Source organism: Eutrigla gurnardus (assembly GCF_963514095.1).
Source record: "Eutrigla gurnardus genome assembly, chromosome: 4".
In the NCBI taxonomy this organism is placed as follows: Eukaryota; Metazoa; Chordata; class Actinopteri; order Perciformes; family Triglidae; genus Eutrigla; species Eutrigla gurnardus.
In genome coordinates, this window is record NC_139918.1 from 23,601,794 (window position 1) to 23,620,337 (window position 18,544).

At 41.6% G+C, this 18,544-nt stretch overlaps 2 protein-coding genes across 2 annotated transcripts in view; both read left to right on the forward strand.

Annotated features, from left to right (window-relative positions):
• The first annotated feature begins 4,921 nt into the window (after nucleotides 1–4,921).
• Nucleotides 4,922–10,608, forward strand: LOC311012756 (vimentin-like). Its single transcript, XM_084008391.1, has 9 exons — nucleotides 4,922–5,525; nucleotides 5,811–5,871; nucleotides 7,852–7,947; nucleotides 8,206–8,370; nucleotides 9,129–9,254; nucleotides 9,526–9,746; nucleotides 9,832–9,875; nucleotides 9,979–10,061; nucleotides 10,170–10,608. The coding sequence occupies exons 1-9, from the start codon at nucleotides 4,999–5,001 to the stop codon at nucleotides 10,209–10,211; spliced, it is 1,365 nt and encodes a 454-aa protein (XP_083864517.1). The 5' UTR covers nucleotides 4,922–4,998; the 3' UTR covers nucleotides 10,212–10,608.
• Nucleotides 10,609–12,699: 2,091 nt separating this feature from the next.
• pde1cb (phosphodiesterase 1C, calmodulin-dependent b) overlaps nucleotides 12,700–18,544 on the forward strand; it is an 88,529-nt gene continuing 82,684 nt past the window's right edge. The window contains exon 1 of the mRNA XM_084007171.1: nucleotides 12,700–12,963. Within this exon, the coding sequence (XP_083863297.1) occupies nucleotides 12,711–12,963 (253 nt within the window). The 5' untranslated portion in view covers nucleotides 12,700–12,710. The remainder of the gene's footprint in view (nucleotides 12,964–18,544) is intronic.

Here is an 18,544-nt window from a genome sequence, read left to right on the forward strand (position 1 = left end):
GCCGGGTCTCCATATAGCTGGGAGTAAAATCTGTGCAAAAACCAAATCCTGAAGAGAACTCTTTCTTTTGGGACGCATTATTAACTCAAATGCTCCATTCATTTGATTTCATTTAAACCCAGTTCTAGCCGCAGATGATCACAGTATCATACAATTTGAAAGCACAGTACATTTTTTTGTATTTTTTTTCTTTCACAAAAACTCAACAGTATTCTCCTGTGTCTTAAAAATTACATTTGGGGGTGAGATACACACAGAGGAAAATAATCCCATTTATTATGTTTGCCCTGAAGCATCTCTGACCCGTGATGACATTTGACTTTCGTAAGGAAAATAACAGAGAGGAACATGTGAATAAAGCTGATGCTTCCAAGATTCTGTTTAATCTTCAACTCCAGCCCACGTCTGATAGGACCTTCCTCTCAAATCTATTTATAGATTATTAATAGATGGTTTACTTCAATATTACCTGACTTTGGAGACAAAACTGTTACCGAAAGATATGAATAGGTGTAAGTCTCGCTTTCATCCACTCATCCTGACGCAGGTGAGTGCACAGAGGAGAGGGTGCGTGTCATCTGCAGCTGTCAGTCGGTTGAGATGATGCCCCCTGATGTAGTCAGGCATATGTAAGTGACACTTACTGACAGACTGTGTTGAAATATGTGTGACCAGAGGGGACGTTATCCTTGAAATAAGTATGTGTTTATTTCGCTAGGGATAATCCATTAAATTTGAGAATTTGACACTGTATGTTTGACAAATTACACATGATGATTTTGTGCTAATGACAGAGGTAAATGCTGGGAAGTTTTTCTTTCTTTCTCGGTTTCCCCTCCTGGTCCCTGACCCCAAACACACACACACAGAGAGAGACAAAGAAAGAGGGAGACAAAGAGAGTGGGAGCGAGGTCTTTACAAAGTGGCCATTCCTGGATACTATCCAAGGGTTTTGTCAGTCGCTATGGAGATCTGGAAAATAGCCCCAGCAGTTTAATTCCTCTGTTGTTACTATGGTCGAAAGGTATCCAGTAAAGCTCTGCTCATTTTGTTGACCACTGACAGAAAAGCTGTATGCTTAATAAAAACAATCAGATGGAGAAAACAAAATTCCTCATAACCAGATCCAAGAACCAAGAGCTTATACTTAATAAAAAGTCCAAAAAGTATTCCATTACAAGTGATACGTTGTCCTCCTCAAGTAAAAGTAGAGAGCTATTTTCAGCAAAATGTACTTTTTAAGTATCAAAAGTGAAAGTACTTGTAATAAAATGACTATTTTTGTTAATACTCATGTATTAACAGGCAGTATGGTCAAGGGAGAGGTACATTTTAAACTACTTTGTATTTTGGATAGTTTAATTCAGTCGTTCTCGGATTGCTCTCCTCCTAAGGAAGATAAATCTGAAGGATTGTGAGAAGATTACACAAATTGCAGTCATTTTTTCGTTGTTGGACTGATTCCATCTGAGAAGTTAAGAGGGGAAATGTCTCTTTGGTGAGGCTACTCACAGACATATAGCATGTGACAAGGTGCCCAAACTAGACAGTGTGTGTTTTTTACAGCCAGAAATGTCGTGAATTATCTTTACCAGTTAAATTATTTTAAAAACAATTATGCAAAATCGTAATCTGAAAGAATAACTCCAGCTGTCAGATAAAGAATGTAGTGGAGAAGAAGTATAATGTAGAATAAAATGGAAATTACTTATCCTCAGTTAATTTCCACCACTGATAATAACCTGACGATCACGCACAGACTTGACAAAAGCTCACTGGGGGCCCTCTGGCACGGACCTTTTCACAGTTAAGATTTACCTCAGGCTGATCTCCATGCTTTCACTAAGGGGCAACACACATATTGTGCTGCAACACTCCCTCCACTAAATCTGCCATGTCATGATCCACAAAGAAGCAAACCAAGCAACCCCCCCCCCCCCAAAAAAAGCAAAATATAAGGGAACTCAATGTACGATTCGGACACACTACAAACACTAATTTCTGCAACTTTATAATTAATATGAGGTATTCATTTACAGTAAGAGTTCATCTCAGGGCAGTCCCTGAATCTGTCTAGGTCTGGCTGTAAGTAGTGTTGGGGGCGATTGCTATGGCTACTGGGTACGCGGGTCGGTGATTCACCATCATGGGAGATGAAACAAAGGATGCCTTTTTTTGCGACCCAGTGCCTGCGGTTTTGAAGCGATGACACCCAGAAACAAGATTTAATTTGTCTGTTGGACTGTCCCATTACAGGCTGACTGACTAACGTTCAGTCTTATTTGATTCTTCCTCCAGACCTGTTGTACACTCTTTTTAATGACCTCCCCCGCAGTGTTGTTTCTTTGGGGAGAAACAGGAACCTCAGCAACAAAAGTAAAAGGACGATAAATTCCAAACATTGCCAAGAATGTGAGCTCTCCTGGCCTAAACTATGTCACTGGCAAACACCGGGCTACAAACAATAATTACGGCCTACTGTCTGCATTCTGTCGCTGCAGTTAGGTGACAGATCAGCAATACACAATCCCTGCTCTGTGTGTGACAATCCCGGCCTCCTCTGTCTGTCTCTGTGGCCAACACGGGCAGGGCTGGCTTATAATGGGCCTGGGAGCAGGAATGTTTGCAGCCCCCCTGCCTCTAAGTGACTGTTGATCATGTGAAAACCATTGCCCGTTTGGGGTTTTTCTTGGGCCCCGAGCACGGGCGTTGATGCATGTGCATAGCCAATACCAAACTTTGCTGCGTAAAATCAGTAGAGTTCCACTTAAATTAAAATATCTCAAAATTTCATCCACTACAGTACTTTGCCAAGTCTTGAGTCAAATGCTTTGTAGTCCCATGATACAAACAACAAACCACTTAGTATGGGTTTTGTACGGAATGGTATTAGGGCCAAGCATAAGAGTTAGAAGGAAGATTTATTTATCTATTTATTATTTGGAGAAATGTCGAGAATTAGGTCTTACAGTATTAGTGCTAGTCATGGTCAATAATAAATCAGAGGAGAAAGGGTTTTGTGTTCTTTTGCATTTCAAGAATCAAGTCAAAATATTGAGAATAAAGTCCAAACAAACTTTACTAGATTACTGTTCCAAACTCACAAAAGATTTTGGATCCAAAATAACTTCGAAGTTGTTTCTGAGTGAGCCTCTACACAACCCTGACACTGTGACTTAATTGGATTTCTTAATGTGATAGAGTAAACTTCTTCTGGCTGGTACTTTCCAGAATGATGTCATAGAAATTAGTGGTGTAAAGTAAGTTTGGTAGTGGTAGTTTTTTTTCCAGGTTCTTGTTCTTTAAGTATTGCCATTTACTTCTGTTACATTTTAGATGGAACTACTTTTAGAGGGTATGCATTTATTTCACAGCCAGTTACTTTTGAGATTTAACACAAAACCGGTTTATAATATATGATGTAATAATGCTTTTTTTTAATACATTCTGTTCTATTTTGCTGTCAGTCATTGTAATGAAAATGCTTGACTTTGAAAGCTTGTCTTTTAACTATATTTGAGTACTTTGTATTGTGGTATAGCTACTTTTAAGTAAGTGATCTGAATACTTGTTGCACCAGAGGAGATACAATCTTTCAGATAATGTAAGTAAACTAAATAGTTTAATACATACTAAGGATACAGAAAATAAAGTAAAACCCTCCATGTTGCTCAGACAAAGCCACACTACAGTTTGATGTTTAATACTGCACTTTTTTTCAAGCTTATAAGGCTTTCCAAAGATCCTCACTCGGGTTTTTCCTTGCACAGTCATATCTCGGGGGCAGCATGCCAACTCCAAACCACTGCAGCCACCTGAACCCTCGAGGGGGGGCGGGGAGGAAATCTGTGAAAGAAATAGTGCGTTCCGGCTGCTATGTAGTTGACAAACCTCACTAGACATCTTACTTTGTGTTTTGTAAAGAGCACTGTACACTCAGGATCGCCGGTGTGGTGGTATATAGTGTCGCTGGCTCAGCTCTGCTGCCCTGCGTCTCCCTTCACGATCCCTGGATCTCAGCTAGCCAGCAGCAATGCAGCACTGACAGCTCTGTGTGCAGAGAGAGAGAGGGGGGAGACACAAGAAATACAGACGGGGAGTCTACTGATGGGTTTATTATGTGCTGCAGGTCAATGTGAGGTAGGGGTGACCAATGGGAGCGTTGCACACATCGCTCCAAGGATGCGGCAAACCAGCTGGTATTGAATGACTTTGATTTGCACCCCAAATCTGCCTTCCCCTCTTTTTCTCTCTGCGTGCGTGCGTGCGTGCGTGCGTGTGTGTGTGTGTGTGTGTGTGTGTGTGTGTGTGACACTGCATGTCACAGTGAAAGATAAAACAAGTATTTGCATAGGTGGCATGACACGATGATTCATAAAATAGATATGGCACTTCACAGCATGTCTATCACCAGAGAGATAAAAGGAAATATGAGGAAGCATTTCTCATCACTGCATTATACGGATAATCTGTGATAGTGAGGATGGAATATATAATGTAACATTCTTACCTTCCCAAATAACACAAGTCACTGTTTCATCTCAGTTTTCACTCTCTGGATCAATACTTAGTTGACCCACGCATTTCTATTATTTCTGGACTTGATTTTGGACACAAAAAGAAGCATCAAGAGCTCGACCTACATCTCCTGACGCTCACGTGCTGTTGTTGAAACCAGAACCCAAACGTGCGCGTGCACGGTGACTTTTAAGGTCTTTGATGTGACAGGACATCACTCACACATCTCTTTGTTTTTCTCTTGTGGGCATATAACGTTTGATCTCAGATCTGTTATGGAGCCGAAAATGTAAAGACGAGCGTCGCGCGTCCCTGATTGGATCGTCGAAGGTGTCACTCAACTCACAGGAGACGCATTTGCATGAGGAGGAGACTATAAATAAGTAACGGGTTAGGAAACGCCCTCCCAGGCACAATCCGCCGATGCAGTCGGGACCAGAGGAACGCACAGCTATTGTCTGAAAAAGCGAAGCAGCGAAGATGACTTACAGGGCACCTCCACAGTCTTCCTACAGGAAGATGTTCGGCGGGGAGAGAGTCACGGTCAGGTCCAGCACCTCCACGCGCCAGTTCTCCAGCCCGGTGCGCTCCACCCGGGTGTCCTACGGGCTCTCCTCCGCCCCCAACGTCTACCAGGCGAAGGCGCTGCGGCTCCGGAGCAGCGCGGCCATGCCCCGGCTGGCCTCCGAGAACTTGGACTTCTCGCTGTCCGACGCCATAAACAGCGAGTTCATCACGAACCGCACCAGCGAGAAGGCGCAGATGCAGTCGCTCAACGACCGCTTCGCCAACTACATCGACAAGGTGCGCTTCTTGGAGCAGCAGAACAAGATCCTGCTGGCGGAGCTGGAGCAGCTGCGGGGGAAAGGCACGTCCCGCGTCGGGGACCTGTACGAGGACGAGATGCGCGAGCTGCGGCGCCAGGTGGACCAGCTCACCAACGAGAAGGCCCGGGTGGAGGTTTACCGGGATAACCTGGCGGAGGACATCGACCGGCTGAGAGAGAAGTAGGGGAGGGGGGGGCGTGGCACGTCTCTGCCGCACACTGATGTTAAAGAAAACCCATACAGATGTGTTATTATCAATATATGCATGTCCAATAATTATCTTTAAACTCCTTATAACTTCAATGCAGTCTAGACAAAAACATAAATTCAAGAGCTGCCACTGGAATGTTTTCATGCGTGAAGAAGTTGTGGCAGAAGAGAGCTGGGAAGGCAAAGTTGGTCCTGTTAATTTTTCATGGGCTGTTATAAAAAATGAAAGTGCCTTTTTATTGTCCGTCTTTGCAGGCTGCAGGAAGAGATGTCCCAGCGGGAGGAGGCTGAGGGAACCATGCAGAATTTCAGACAGGTACCGTATCATTCAAGGTGTTTTTACACTTTACATCAGGAAATTTCTGCCTCTGTGTTATGTGATCAATAGGAATTTTGCAAAGAGAGTGATAATAGGGAATGATGAAGATGCAGATGTCCCACCTCCCCTGCTATTCCTGCTTCATAACACCTTAAAATGACGAGAAGTGACGTCAAAGAGATAAACCTCAATTATCTCTATGAGTCTCACTTCTAAAGTTTTGTGGTGTAAATGTCCACTTTCCCCTCCCCGACGTCTATCCAATTATTGCTCATGAGCTGCACAGACAGGAATGCGCTCCTCTTGATGGCACAACAGCGGATTCTAGCCACGATCCGAAATAGCCGCGGAGCCGAACTGACCCCGTCCTGGGACAAAAGGGCAAAGTTGTGACCGTTGAGTGAAATCAGGCCTGCAATGAGGGGGAGATCTTTTTAAGTCTGACTAGTCACGCCGAATGAGCCGGACACAACAACAGTGCGGGTCCAATGTGGTTATCAGAGCGAGAAGACAAGCCACCATGTGATCCGGCTGTCTCATTCTAGGAGGGCATCGGGCACATTGAAATCCTTACTCGTTACGGGTCCGTCCGTGATTGTCCCTTATCGGTGGCATTCATGGTGAGTAATGAAGCGATGAGCAGTCATGCAAAAACTTTTCAAATGAGAGTCACGGTACAAAATAAAAACCCAATAATGAGGTGCATAACTGCAGATAAACTTCAATTCTCCAGTGATGATGGGCTTTTTAGGGCAAACGTTGTGCTGCCAATGCGTTGCACCATCACGGCCTTGTCTATATGAATGGCAGGAAGGAAGTCTCCTGTGGCCCGCCTCTGCCGTGGTGGCACAGATAACAATGAAGGGCCTGCAGCCGGCTCTCGCTCAGTCAGGCAGACAGTCACTCCTCCGGCCCCGGGGCCTGTTTGGGAAACCCTGCTGAATAGCACACTTTGTTTGTGGCATTAGAACGGGGGGCAAAGCTCCTTCATTTGCTGATACCTCAGTTACCAGTCTGCCAACGCCCTGACAAAGCACAGCAGTGAGTGTGTGTGTGTGTATGAGACATAGAATCAAATAGAATACAATGGGATGTTTTGGATACTTTCAAAATGAAAAGTTCTAAAAGGATGCAGATGCAGAAATCGGTAACGGTGCTTCCAGTGGAATGACTAAATATAGAGACTTTCAAGTTAAGACTGCAGTTAGGTAACAACCAATGGGATTAAGGGACTCTTGAATAATGCTTTGCAGCTCTGGGTAAAGCACCTCCTTTATTATAGCACATTCATTTCTATAATGATTGAAACATTCTCACTGATTTTTTTTTAAAACCTTTTTCCCAGAAGAAAGAATAGGCAGGCATGTGGCTTGTTTTATTGTACAGGAAGTATTCAGATCCCTTTTATATATGTAAAAGTAGAAACACCATAAACTAAAAGTACTGCATCAATTATTCATGTAAAAGCAAGACGCATTACACTTTAACTACCAAAAGTATTCATTATGCTGAAACACTTAATTTAATAGTGTTATATTATCAATAATATGGTGTATTATTAGTTATTATTACTTGATGTGGTAATTTGTCAATATGTAGCCACTTTTAGGTCGGGATTTACCTTTGAAATGTATGAATACTAGTATAAATTCATGAATAGCCACACCACTGACCATGTCTGTAAGATACTCAAGGACTGGGGCCCATCAGGTGCTGCAGTCTATACAGCAAATGAAAACCACGAGAAAACATCTGCAGCGACGCTTGTCATGTGCCTGCAGTTCATTTCTGTTGGACGCGTGCGTTTGTGACCTTGCCTCACTCAACAATAGGTCAGTTTGTGTACGTCGCTGCGGCGTGACTGCGCCTGTACGGCGCGGGTGAAAGCACATTTTCTTTCTATGTCAGCACACACACAATGTATCATTCATGTCACCTTCACGAGTCACCTTATTAAGAGGCAGTGTCACCTCACAGGATGTGGACAATGCTGCCCTCGCCAGATTGGATCTGGAACGGAAGGTTGAGTCACTCCAGGAGGAAATCAACTTCCTCAAGAAGCTGCATGATGAGGTAAGTGTTCAAGACCCACCAAGTTCACTGCGGAAACACTGTGCGTGTCCTGCCTTATAAGCTTAATGCATCCCGAATGAATACTTTGTTAATCTGGCCAGTGAACCAAATCGGTAGGGTTGATTACACTAGAGAAATTTTAATACAGCCAGGAAAATCATAGAAACGTATAAAAAAAAAATACATTTAAATAGTCTACTCCTAATACTGTAAACGTATGTCATCTGAGTAGGCAAAAAATATATTTGTTGATGCCAGGAAATGCTGGAGCTGCAGAACCAGATCCAGCAGCAGCAGCATGTGCAGGTGGACATGGAGATGGTTAAGCCTGACCTGACAGCGGCCCTGAGGGACGTCCGTATGCAGTATGAGAACCTGGCCTCCAAAAACCTCCACGAGTCTGAAGAATGGTACAAATCCAAGGTAAAGAGTTTCCACTAAGTTGGAAAGCATTTCTGCTGTGTAATAAAAACTTGTTGTTGATAACGAGTACTTGACTACAACTCTGCAGATCCCCTTAACTCTGCGGAGCATTTTAGCACCTTTCAGCTCTTTGTTTCGGTTTTCTGGTCTCCGACTTTACTGTTGCGGTTCAGTTTCGTGGCTCTCTCATATCGTTTTAGGCTGCAGTCGGCAATACTTGCCCAGCACCAAACGGCTGACAAATGAACAACTAACTGGTGAACTCTTAAGGAGCATTTATTGAGTGGCCAAGGAGACACATATTGAACTGTAATGTTCATTAGGCGGCCAGAAACGCAACCCCAAACTAATTATAAGGTCCGCTTGATTTGTGAAAAGTCGACTGCTTGCTGACAAGGTTGCATTATCGACTTAAAAAGTGACATGTGTTGCAAATGTGTTACTCTTGAAAACATTTTAGACTTTCCTTCGTTGGAAAAGCCCAGGTCATTTCTGGTTCCTGTTTGTGTTTGCTCACTGGAACAGAGCTGTCTCGAGTGTTATTACAAACACCTTGCTTCCTACTATGACACGTTAAAAGTTTCTGCTGTGAAAAACACTTGCTGTCTTAAACCCGCTTCGTCTCCAAGCCTCTTGGGGCCACATCTTACATAATGTACACTTTCTACTATCTACCACTATCTTCACTCTCCCTCGACCTCCGACTCATCTTTTACTAAAAAAGTCTTCGCTCTTCTCTTTGTCACTGTGGTTGTCAGTTTGCTGACCTCACTGAATCTGCTGCCAGGAATAATGATGCTTTGAGAGTGGCCAAGCAAGAGGCCAATGACTACAGACGCCAAGTTCAGTCACTTACTTGCGAGGTGGATGCCCTTAAAGGAACTGTGAGTATGCAACTTACAAGATAATGACGCAACAGCGCAATGTTTTTCTTCCAAACGTAGCTGGAATCAAATAAATGTGGACAAAAAATGCTGAAAAGGTTGCATGGCTTTTGAATAATGACACACCAAATAGATGCATATTCAGGGAGGATTTATTTTCAGAGGTCACAAAGGCGACAAAAAAATCATCATTATACTTGATTTCTATTTGAAAAACGAATTATATTCATTGCGTGAGGGTGATTTTGTTCCCACTTGGCCGCCGTCCCAGAATGAATCCATGGAGCGCCAGATGAGAGAGATGGAGGAGAACTTCTCCCTGGAGACGGGGGGTTACCAGGACAGCATCGGCCGCCTGGAGGAGGACATTCACAACATGAAGGACGAGATGGCCCGTCACCTCCGGGAGTACCAGGACCTCCTAAATGTCAAGATGGCCCTGGACATCGAGATCGCCACCTACAGGAAGCTGCTGGAAGGAGAGGAGAACAGGTGAAGGTCTTCACATTGCCTTGCTGATCGATGATGAACATTCATGACATTGAACGACACATGTCTGTACTTTCTATATTTTCAGAATCACCACCCCGCTGCCAAACTTCTCATCTCTAAACCTGAGAGGTTGGATCCCTATCTGCTTATTGATTTCACAGCAGGAGTGATAATATTGTTTAGAATATTGCCAGATAATAAAAACGACACACATCTTTCTTCTCTTTTTTAGAGTCAATGATTGACTCCAAACCCCATTTTGAAGCTACAACAAAGAAGGTTCTCATCAAGACCATTGAGACCAGGGACGGTCAGGTAGAATCCACTTCAAGTGATTTTCAGTGAAGTAGTTGTCTGATGGCCATTATGGCTCTGACACACAAACCCACTCACCTTTTCTCTGTCCTCTACATTCTCATTCAGGTGATCAACGAGTCAACCCAGAACCACGATGACATGGAGTAATAATGTCTCTCCCAAACGATCAACAAAAGCAATATGAAGAAACCTATTTCCTTGGGGCTACAAGCAAGCAAACCACAAAAAAAAAACAGCTTCGAAAAGTGCCTTTATATGTGATGATCGAGTAAGCCTGTTAGTTGACACAGACTGTATTTTTGCTTCTTCTTCTTCTTCTTCTGCTGAAAGTATTATGTTTTGTTACATTTGTTTTAGACACAATATTGAAATCAGCACAAGGTAGCAGTCCTTTATTGAGGTCTACACAAATCTTTCTTTGTAACTGAAGTAGTATTTTGGATCAATACAGCATGCACACTCCAGGAAATCTGTATGCTAAGGATGTCACGATCGCCTGTACGCAGCAATAAACAAGTAGCGCAATACTGTGAACCAGGTGTAATACTTTGCTGGTATTTTGGTAGTGGTATCTGCTGGCGTTGCTGGTAATACTTTTATGGTAACGAAACAATTCCTCATATGAATTAAAAACGGTCATTTTAAGTAACAGCATCCACATTTGCAAGTAATTAAACTATAAGGTAAGAATATTTTATGCATCAGCTGTTTCAAGAAGAAAAAACTGATTTGGAGACTAAAGACGGCGTGATATGATTGTGATTCATTTGATGTTTTTGAAAGCAGATATAACACAGAATTAACATACTTTCTTATTATTCCGGAGCTTCAGCAGTCCTCTGCTTGATGCACAATCTACTGGTTCATAACCTGAAAGCATTTATAATCACAAGAGAGTATATATTAAAAGCGACACACAGAATAATACATTTCAACACCACCACAAAGTGGTTAAATCAATATCTCTCAACATGACGAGCGTCACAAAGAGCCTTTGATTGAAAGAGCTGTTGTATTATAAATACATTAGGTTGAACATGTGCACCTAACAAACTGTTAACTCAATGCAGTGTCACACTTTTGGTGTTCATAGTTTAACGATGATAACTTGGACAACCTAACTTGGAGTCATCCAGAGTCTGCAGAGGTAACAGTTGTATAATTGTAATATTAACTTAAGTAAAAACACACACATTAAGGCTTAGTTCCAGCTGCCAAATGGACCGTGAGGTGAGACTGTTTTGTCAACTGCAGTTTCCAATGTTAACTTCCAGTGAACTTTTGATATCATCTTCATTTCTATGACAACTGTGCACTCTCCAACGAATGATAGATATCATGTGGACATGACTGAAAGCTCCAGAACGGCTATTAAATTGACTTTGAGGTAAGGTTGTTTTCCAACAATATATTAAGTAAATATTAGTTGTAATAAAACTTAGTTTTTTTAAATTATCATAGGTAATTTATTCAAAAATACCATAAAAATGTTTTCTGAGTACAGACGTTGCATAATAAGATCTATAAGCTGTAACTTAGTAGCCTACATTAGCTTAAGAACTGTAAATAATTTAGCATCTATGTTTTTTGCTATTTTATACTAATATTCTTAATTCGTGGAATACTGGACTTTTCTTACCGGACAGCTATATTGTATTTGTACCCATATCGTTATTTTACATTGTTGCATTGCTGCACTTACTAGAGGATCTGAAAGTATGAACAGATAAACAATTGAGTCCAATAAGCTTAACAAAAATCGCATTCATCACATCAATACAACGTGATGATCATTTATAGGCCACTGGTCACTGTTCAAAATGATATCAAGCTCATTGATCCTGCCTAATGAGATCAAATCTGAGAGTAAGACATGAGCTCTGGTCAGATTCAGTCTACAAAGCAGGGCTATCCCTGATTCATATATAAAATGCTGTGAATTCACCGACGGCCGGCTGTATTTGACTGCCATCTGTCGGTGATTAATGTCAGTTGAACCACCTTCAGTGGTGGGTCACTTATAGCAGGCTACCTTTTGTTGGAAGTAACCAGAAGCTTCATAAAAACCACCTGTTCATTTAGCGTTTATTTGACACGGGTCAAATCTCGCGATAATGTATCCAGAGACACGTTAAAACGCGATTTTAACAAATGGGAATCTACCGGTAGCTTTAATGATTCTAAACACCATTGGGCATCATTAATTAAGTGCGTTTGGGTTTCTGCTCATTTCAATGGTCCGGAATACCTGCCGGTTAATTAATGTCGGTTGTTTTCCCCGGTGTGCCCCGAGAGATCGGTGTTTGTCGGCAGAGCAACTTTCTCCATGTGACGTGCCTGTCGGAGGAGACACCAGCCGAGGGAGACATGCCGTCATGATCCGCTTAAACTCTTGCTTTTCGGTTCCTGGATCATTTTTCGAATATTTTGCCGACACTAAACATCGATAAAATGACACTCTGACGGTTTGTGAGTGACAGAAGTTGGGTGTTTTTCTGCGTCTGCGCTTTGCTCGTTGGGTTTGGCGAACACGATACAAATGGAGTCAAGTTTCAACAGGTTTAGAGTAAAATGAAAGGCAGTCTCAGAGAAACCAATTCCGACTGAAGCGTTTTATTTAATATTTCTTGTTTTTTTTTTTTGGTGATGGGCTCCGTGACCTCTGCTCTAACGAGGACGAGGAACGCGTTGGTGAAAGTGGGTTCAGAGCCGGAGAACCATGACCCGGAGAGGAGCCAGTCCGCCCCGGAGTCCGAACGGACCAGGAAGAAGAGCGCGCGCTTCAACGTCGCGAGCCAAACCGGAAGGCAAAGTTCCCGCCAGCCGCTGTCCGAGGTGCTGAGCAGACAAGACTCCGGACACACGTCGAAGAAAAAAGCTTCCGAAGGTCAGCAGAGCGGTGAGTTCAACCGTGACCGAGTTGGTCAACATAAGACGGTTACCCACCTGTTCGTTCAAGGCGCTTTTTGCAACATAAAAATCGTCATATCATCATATATTACATGATAATATGAATATGAAATGTAGGCTACATTTACTCAAGTGCTTTTCTTGATATTCCAATTGTATGCCACTTTATACTCCTCCTTCTCCTCCTGAAACATGATGAATTGTTCTATATTAAACTAGTAGTGAAGTTGTTGAAAGCTCAGGCAGGAGAAACAACGACATAAATACTAAAGTACAACCTTCAATGGTTGGAATCCAACTTTTTGGTCACTCTTTTTTGGCTGGTGAGTGAAGCAAATCTAAGAACCAGGTATATTTTACTTGTTAGTACTTGTATAGCTTGGTATAATACTACAAAAAATACCTTTTTTTCCAAAGCAGACATTTTGACTTGTCTTAAATTGTGCACAGGTGGAGCTGATAACATTAACGACCCCTGTAAACCATTCCAGTGAGCCAGCATGGACAGTATCAGAACCCTCAGAATACTAATGTGCTTGTTATTAAGTCATTGATTACACTTATTGTGCTTTTCCTGCTGCGACATGTCAACATGTATGAAACTGAGTTTAGGCAGAATAATAAAATACGTTGATAACCAATAAGTATGGTTTCATGATGATAGATAGCAGTAGGCAAATTCGGCAAATGTAGTGAGAATGATTTCTATTATTCTCCGATGAAAATCAGTTTTTGTGAGGCCTCAAATAGAGCTGTTGTGTTTCTTTATACTGCGCATGTCAGTGGTTCAGTCCATGGATCTAGAGATGAGACAAACTGGGCACTTCAGAGGATTACTGTGAATATGCTCCTGGAAAAAAAAAAAGGTATTCACTGGATGAATGCGGAGCTCTTTGATGGCCGGCCTCAATGCAACATATCTCCACTACCAAAGCATCTCTTTGATGTGTGTGAGATGTCCGCCGGACGGAAATTAACCAAATTACAGTCCTATTAATTTAAAAAAGAATAATACGTGAAATTGCACAATGTTGTGTTCTGTTTTTTTAATTGGAATTAAATGGCATAAAGTTACCTGGTGAAAGTACACCAGAACTTAGTAATTATTATGACATATTTGTAAATTAATCGCTGCACACACTAAGCTCCAATCATTTAATCGCATCACCGACTACATTTGAGTCAATAGGATTTACTTGTAAAAGTCAAGTGAGTTGTAATTTATATGTTAGAGGAGATGACAGTGTACAGTACATTGTGTATACCCTTTAATTATTCTTATGAATCTGCATTTTATTCCTTAAACCTATTTAATGTTGTTTCCTACACTATTTTTTACCTTGATGTTAGTCAGTGTTTCCTTCACTTCATCCTGTTTGTCTCCACTGCTGCCACCTCTAGTTCCACCTGCATATCTGTCCCAGAGGGGGAATAATTCTCCCGAGTTGTCTCCTAAAATACAATCTGTACTGTGGCGTTTCCATGGCTGTATGACAGTGTAGACTCCCGTTGAGTTTCCTCCCCGGTCCCCGATGATGTTCGTGTGTGTTGAGGAGTGTCCTCCCTGACTCACAGCTGACTATACACTCTTCTGCCTCCTCCTGAGAACCAAAACGCAGACACCCACCTCCTGATCCACTTATCTGGTCAGCTCCCTTTAGTGATAGGTAGTCCCCGTGGGGTGGAATCTCAGCTACTGCTTCGTTGTGAAGTTGAGAGATTACAACAGTGTGACATCAGTTCAACAACTTTAGACTATGGCACTCTTCTTAGCTTTTATGCCACATTTCCCTTCACTTAAGATGGATAGTTCATTTTTAAATGGTGTAAAGGCGGTTTCAGTTATAATACAGTCAGTGTCGCATGATCTCTATGGGCAATGTCTTACGCTCATTCATGCAGTCAGGTGTAAATATAACCTCCTGCAAGAGATTATATAATAATAGGGATGTTGAAGAGCAGCAATTACCCTGCTGTTGATTGCGTTACTGGCACAACAACTGGGTCATATTCAGACAGTTTCCTGCGGTTTGCCAGGAGCTGGAGTCGCTCTCGTAGCATAACAAAGGCTGTGGTTTCACACATGATTAAGTTATTAATCTTCATTAAATCTTCATGAGTGTTTAACGCATGTAGCTTGTATAAATTTGCATCTGGCACTTAAGGAAAAGACGTGTAAGCACCCTTCATAAATGTGTTAGCATCGCCGACAAGGTGATTAGTGTTTTTAGAAAGACAGACTTATGCGTACAACTACTACTGCCACTGTATCCACTGCTAATGATGCATTCTCTATCATAAATTAACAGGCATCAGCTGGCCTATTGGCTGGAAATCTGTTTTGTAATTGGATGCTACAGTTGATCTGATGGGACAATAAAAATATTATACAATATAGAGGCAACACAAGTCAATATAAAACGAATGTCTTTTAATATACAAGTATATTGAAACGTCGATGGCTATAATCCGGTTTAGAGCTGACCGAACATTTGAGTGATTGACAAATTAAATTCAAGTTTGAATCATAGATATTCATAAAGTCCTTGATGAATAGAGTTTTATGCGTATGCAGGAATTAGTGGGACATTGCACACCAATTTGTTAAATTCGAATCAACAAAATGATTCACTTTTCACAATTTATCCAATCTGTAATAAAAGGAATGAAAACTGATGATTTTTTCATGTTGATACAAAAACACTTTACTTTATCAGAACCACAAACTGAAAAACAGGCTTTGACGTGACAAAACAATACAGAATAACTCAGTGCAACCCCATATGTGATGCAGCTGGGACCCATGTCACACGTAATGGATATCAATTTAAAGTGACACTGGATCCAGCAAGTGTGTCCCATATGGCAGAGATGTGTTCCATCTATTCCTTCATCTTCACATCTCTGCCTCTCAGTGGGAGGACGACATATAGAGCCACGAAAAGATGGAAGGGAGGAGGCATGGATGAGGAAGCAGAAAGCAAACTTGAGTTTCTTCAGTGTAGATTTTGGCAACGTCATGTGAATTATGCTCATTATAAGTTGAATTGCGTTTGGAAAGTTAGATTCACTACCAACAGTAACTTTAAATGTCCTTCCTTCAACACGGGTGAATTTGGTTCACATCTGCTGTCGTTAATCACTCGTCTGTCACATGCGGCGTTGACGGTGTCGTGATCTTCACTGATGCTCACAACGTGACGCTTCCGAACCTTAAAGATACCCGAAGGAGTTTATGATGGCAATTAGCGCTCTGGAGCAATTTATAATCTTTATATCTCTACCTGTTTACAAGCAAACTCCCCAGGGCACCTTAAACTTAAAATATAGCTCCTAGACAATTTAAAACACTGGTATTGAACATGAGGTGCACATTAATTGATGGGGCAGTGTTCGTGAATATGTTTCGACGGATCTGCAAAATATGCTGTCGGTGAACATTATGCTATTGCAGAATAGCTTAATATAAACATTCATATGCTTTGTTTGTAAGAGATGATGCACTATGGCAACACTGAAGGCAAGTGCTTAGCTCTGGTGTATGAGCTGTGTGGCTTGTGACCAGTGTAATAATTCTTGGCAGTATGCTGGCTCGTCAACACTGCCTGCGTGTCGTTTTCATGAGAAGAGCAGAATTGGTGTCGTTTTCTAACTTCCAAATAGCAGTGATTAGCTGCTTTGGTCTGTCGGGAGGAGGATGTCTCGGGTGTGCAAGATGCCTGGTTCTAATCAAAGGGTTTACATTTGTTTGCGCTGCCGACAGAACACTCAGCCAACTGGTTTTTGCCTCTTTGATCCGGAACCACGCTGGTGCAAAAATCATTAGTTAAACGCGTGCACGATATAGCTCACGACACCACCCCCCCCTCGACGCTCCCCCCTCCCCTAGGATGGTGTGCAGCAGGATTTGGATGACAGTTCATATGGCTCTCTGTTTTGTCAGCTGATTTCCCTCAGGTTTGCAACATGGGCTAACATTACCATTAAAGGTGCCCCTAATGAGTATTTAGCAGGGGATAAGGCAAACTCCGTGACACCCTGTGTGTCTTAATTACTGACTGTGTCACTGTGCCGACAGTGGTGTGGGGACTGACAAAGTGCAGGCCGTTCCACAGTCTATGGGAGACCTCTAATGAGCTTGTTTTTCTGTCTGATTGCATCGTTGTTGTCTTGAATCAACATGTGCTACTGGGACACATTATACAACCAGAAAGCCCCAAAAACTGTCATTTTTGAATGAATTACACGATAAAATGACGGCTAAATATCAGTTTATCAGCATCCAGAAAATAAGTATAATGTAGGATTATAATTCAGTTAGTGATTGTAGTGATTTTCATTTATAATATATTTTTATATATATGGCAGTCGGCATTTAATTCAAACATACTGACGTATTGGATTGGACCTTTTATAACTACAAATAAAAACAGGACTGTCCAAGAGGCTATTTTTAATGCGTTAGCCCTCACCTCCCCTTCATCTTTATGACAAATTCATATCTATTGATTTTGGGTTGTTCTGGTGTTTGATGTCCAAATCAAAGGTTGTATGATAGTTCACCTTCATTGGACATAGCAGAAAAACATTTTTTTTTTTCAATTTGCTGAAGCATTGGTTTGTTACAAACAGCTACATTGTTTTTAACAAACCTTTTACTGTAAAAGAAAAAAAAATGCACATAGAAGTTGTAGCTTTTGCAAACATTCCATCAAAGCCGATTGAATTCTGTCTCTTTTGCACAAATACGAGATAAAACACTTAAAATAGACACATAACACAAATATACTAACTACTATAAAATCCACACCAGGGTAATGAGTTCTATTTGCTATACCAACCCCCTTGTCATCTTCAGTGTAATATATGCCATTTATTGTATCCCTGAAAGGTCTTCCCGTTGCCTAGTGACTGTGACGTAACCCTATTGCCCCTTGAATGAAATGGATCTTGACAAGGACTCATTGTATGTATAGGTTACACCTCTTAGGGCAGCTGTTGTACTACATGCTCCTTTTGAAACGTACTCTTGACATTAAAGCCAGCATACCGTATCCGATTAGATATAGTGTATTGTTCTTGACAGATATGAACCAACATTCTTGGCACACACTTGGTATGTGTGTTATTTATTAGGCTCAATGTAAATAAATATGAGGAGTGATTAAATATTTTTGAATATCATGAGGCATACATTAAATACATTGAAAAGCAATGAAAACAAATAAATAGAAATGAAATAATGAACAAATGCAATAGTAATTTATCCACTAGATTGTGATAGTTCCTGTGTTCAGGTAAACCTTGTGGTCAACGACCTCCAGCACCCTTGCGCTAGCACTTATTGAGGCTTTTAACATAATGTTTTGTTGAAAGCCTTCATTGCCAGTTTATAAGGGGAAACAGAAAGCTGTAAAGCACCATGTAGCCCTCTAAAGCAGGAGGAAGCACACTCCTTCAGTTAAGTGTATTATATAATGTCCCTCTGCCGTCTATAACCCCAAATGCATTAAATGGGAAGCTTTGAATACTGCAGCAAACTTTGACCATGATTATAGACACTTAAACAG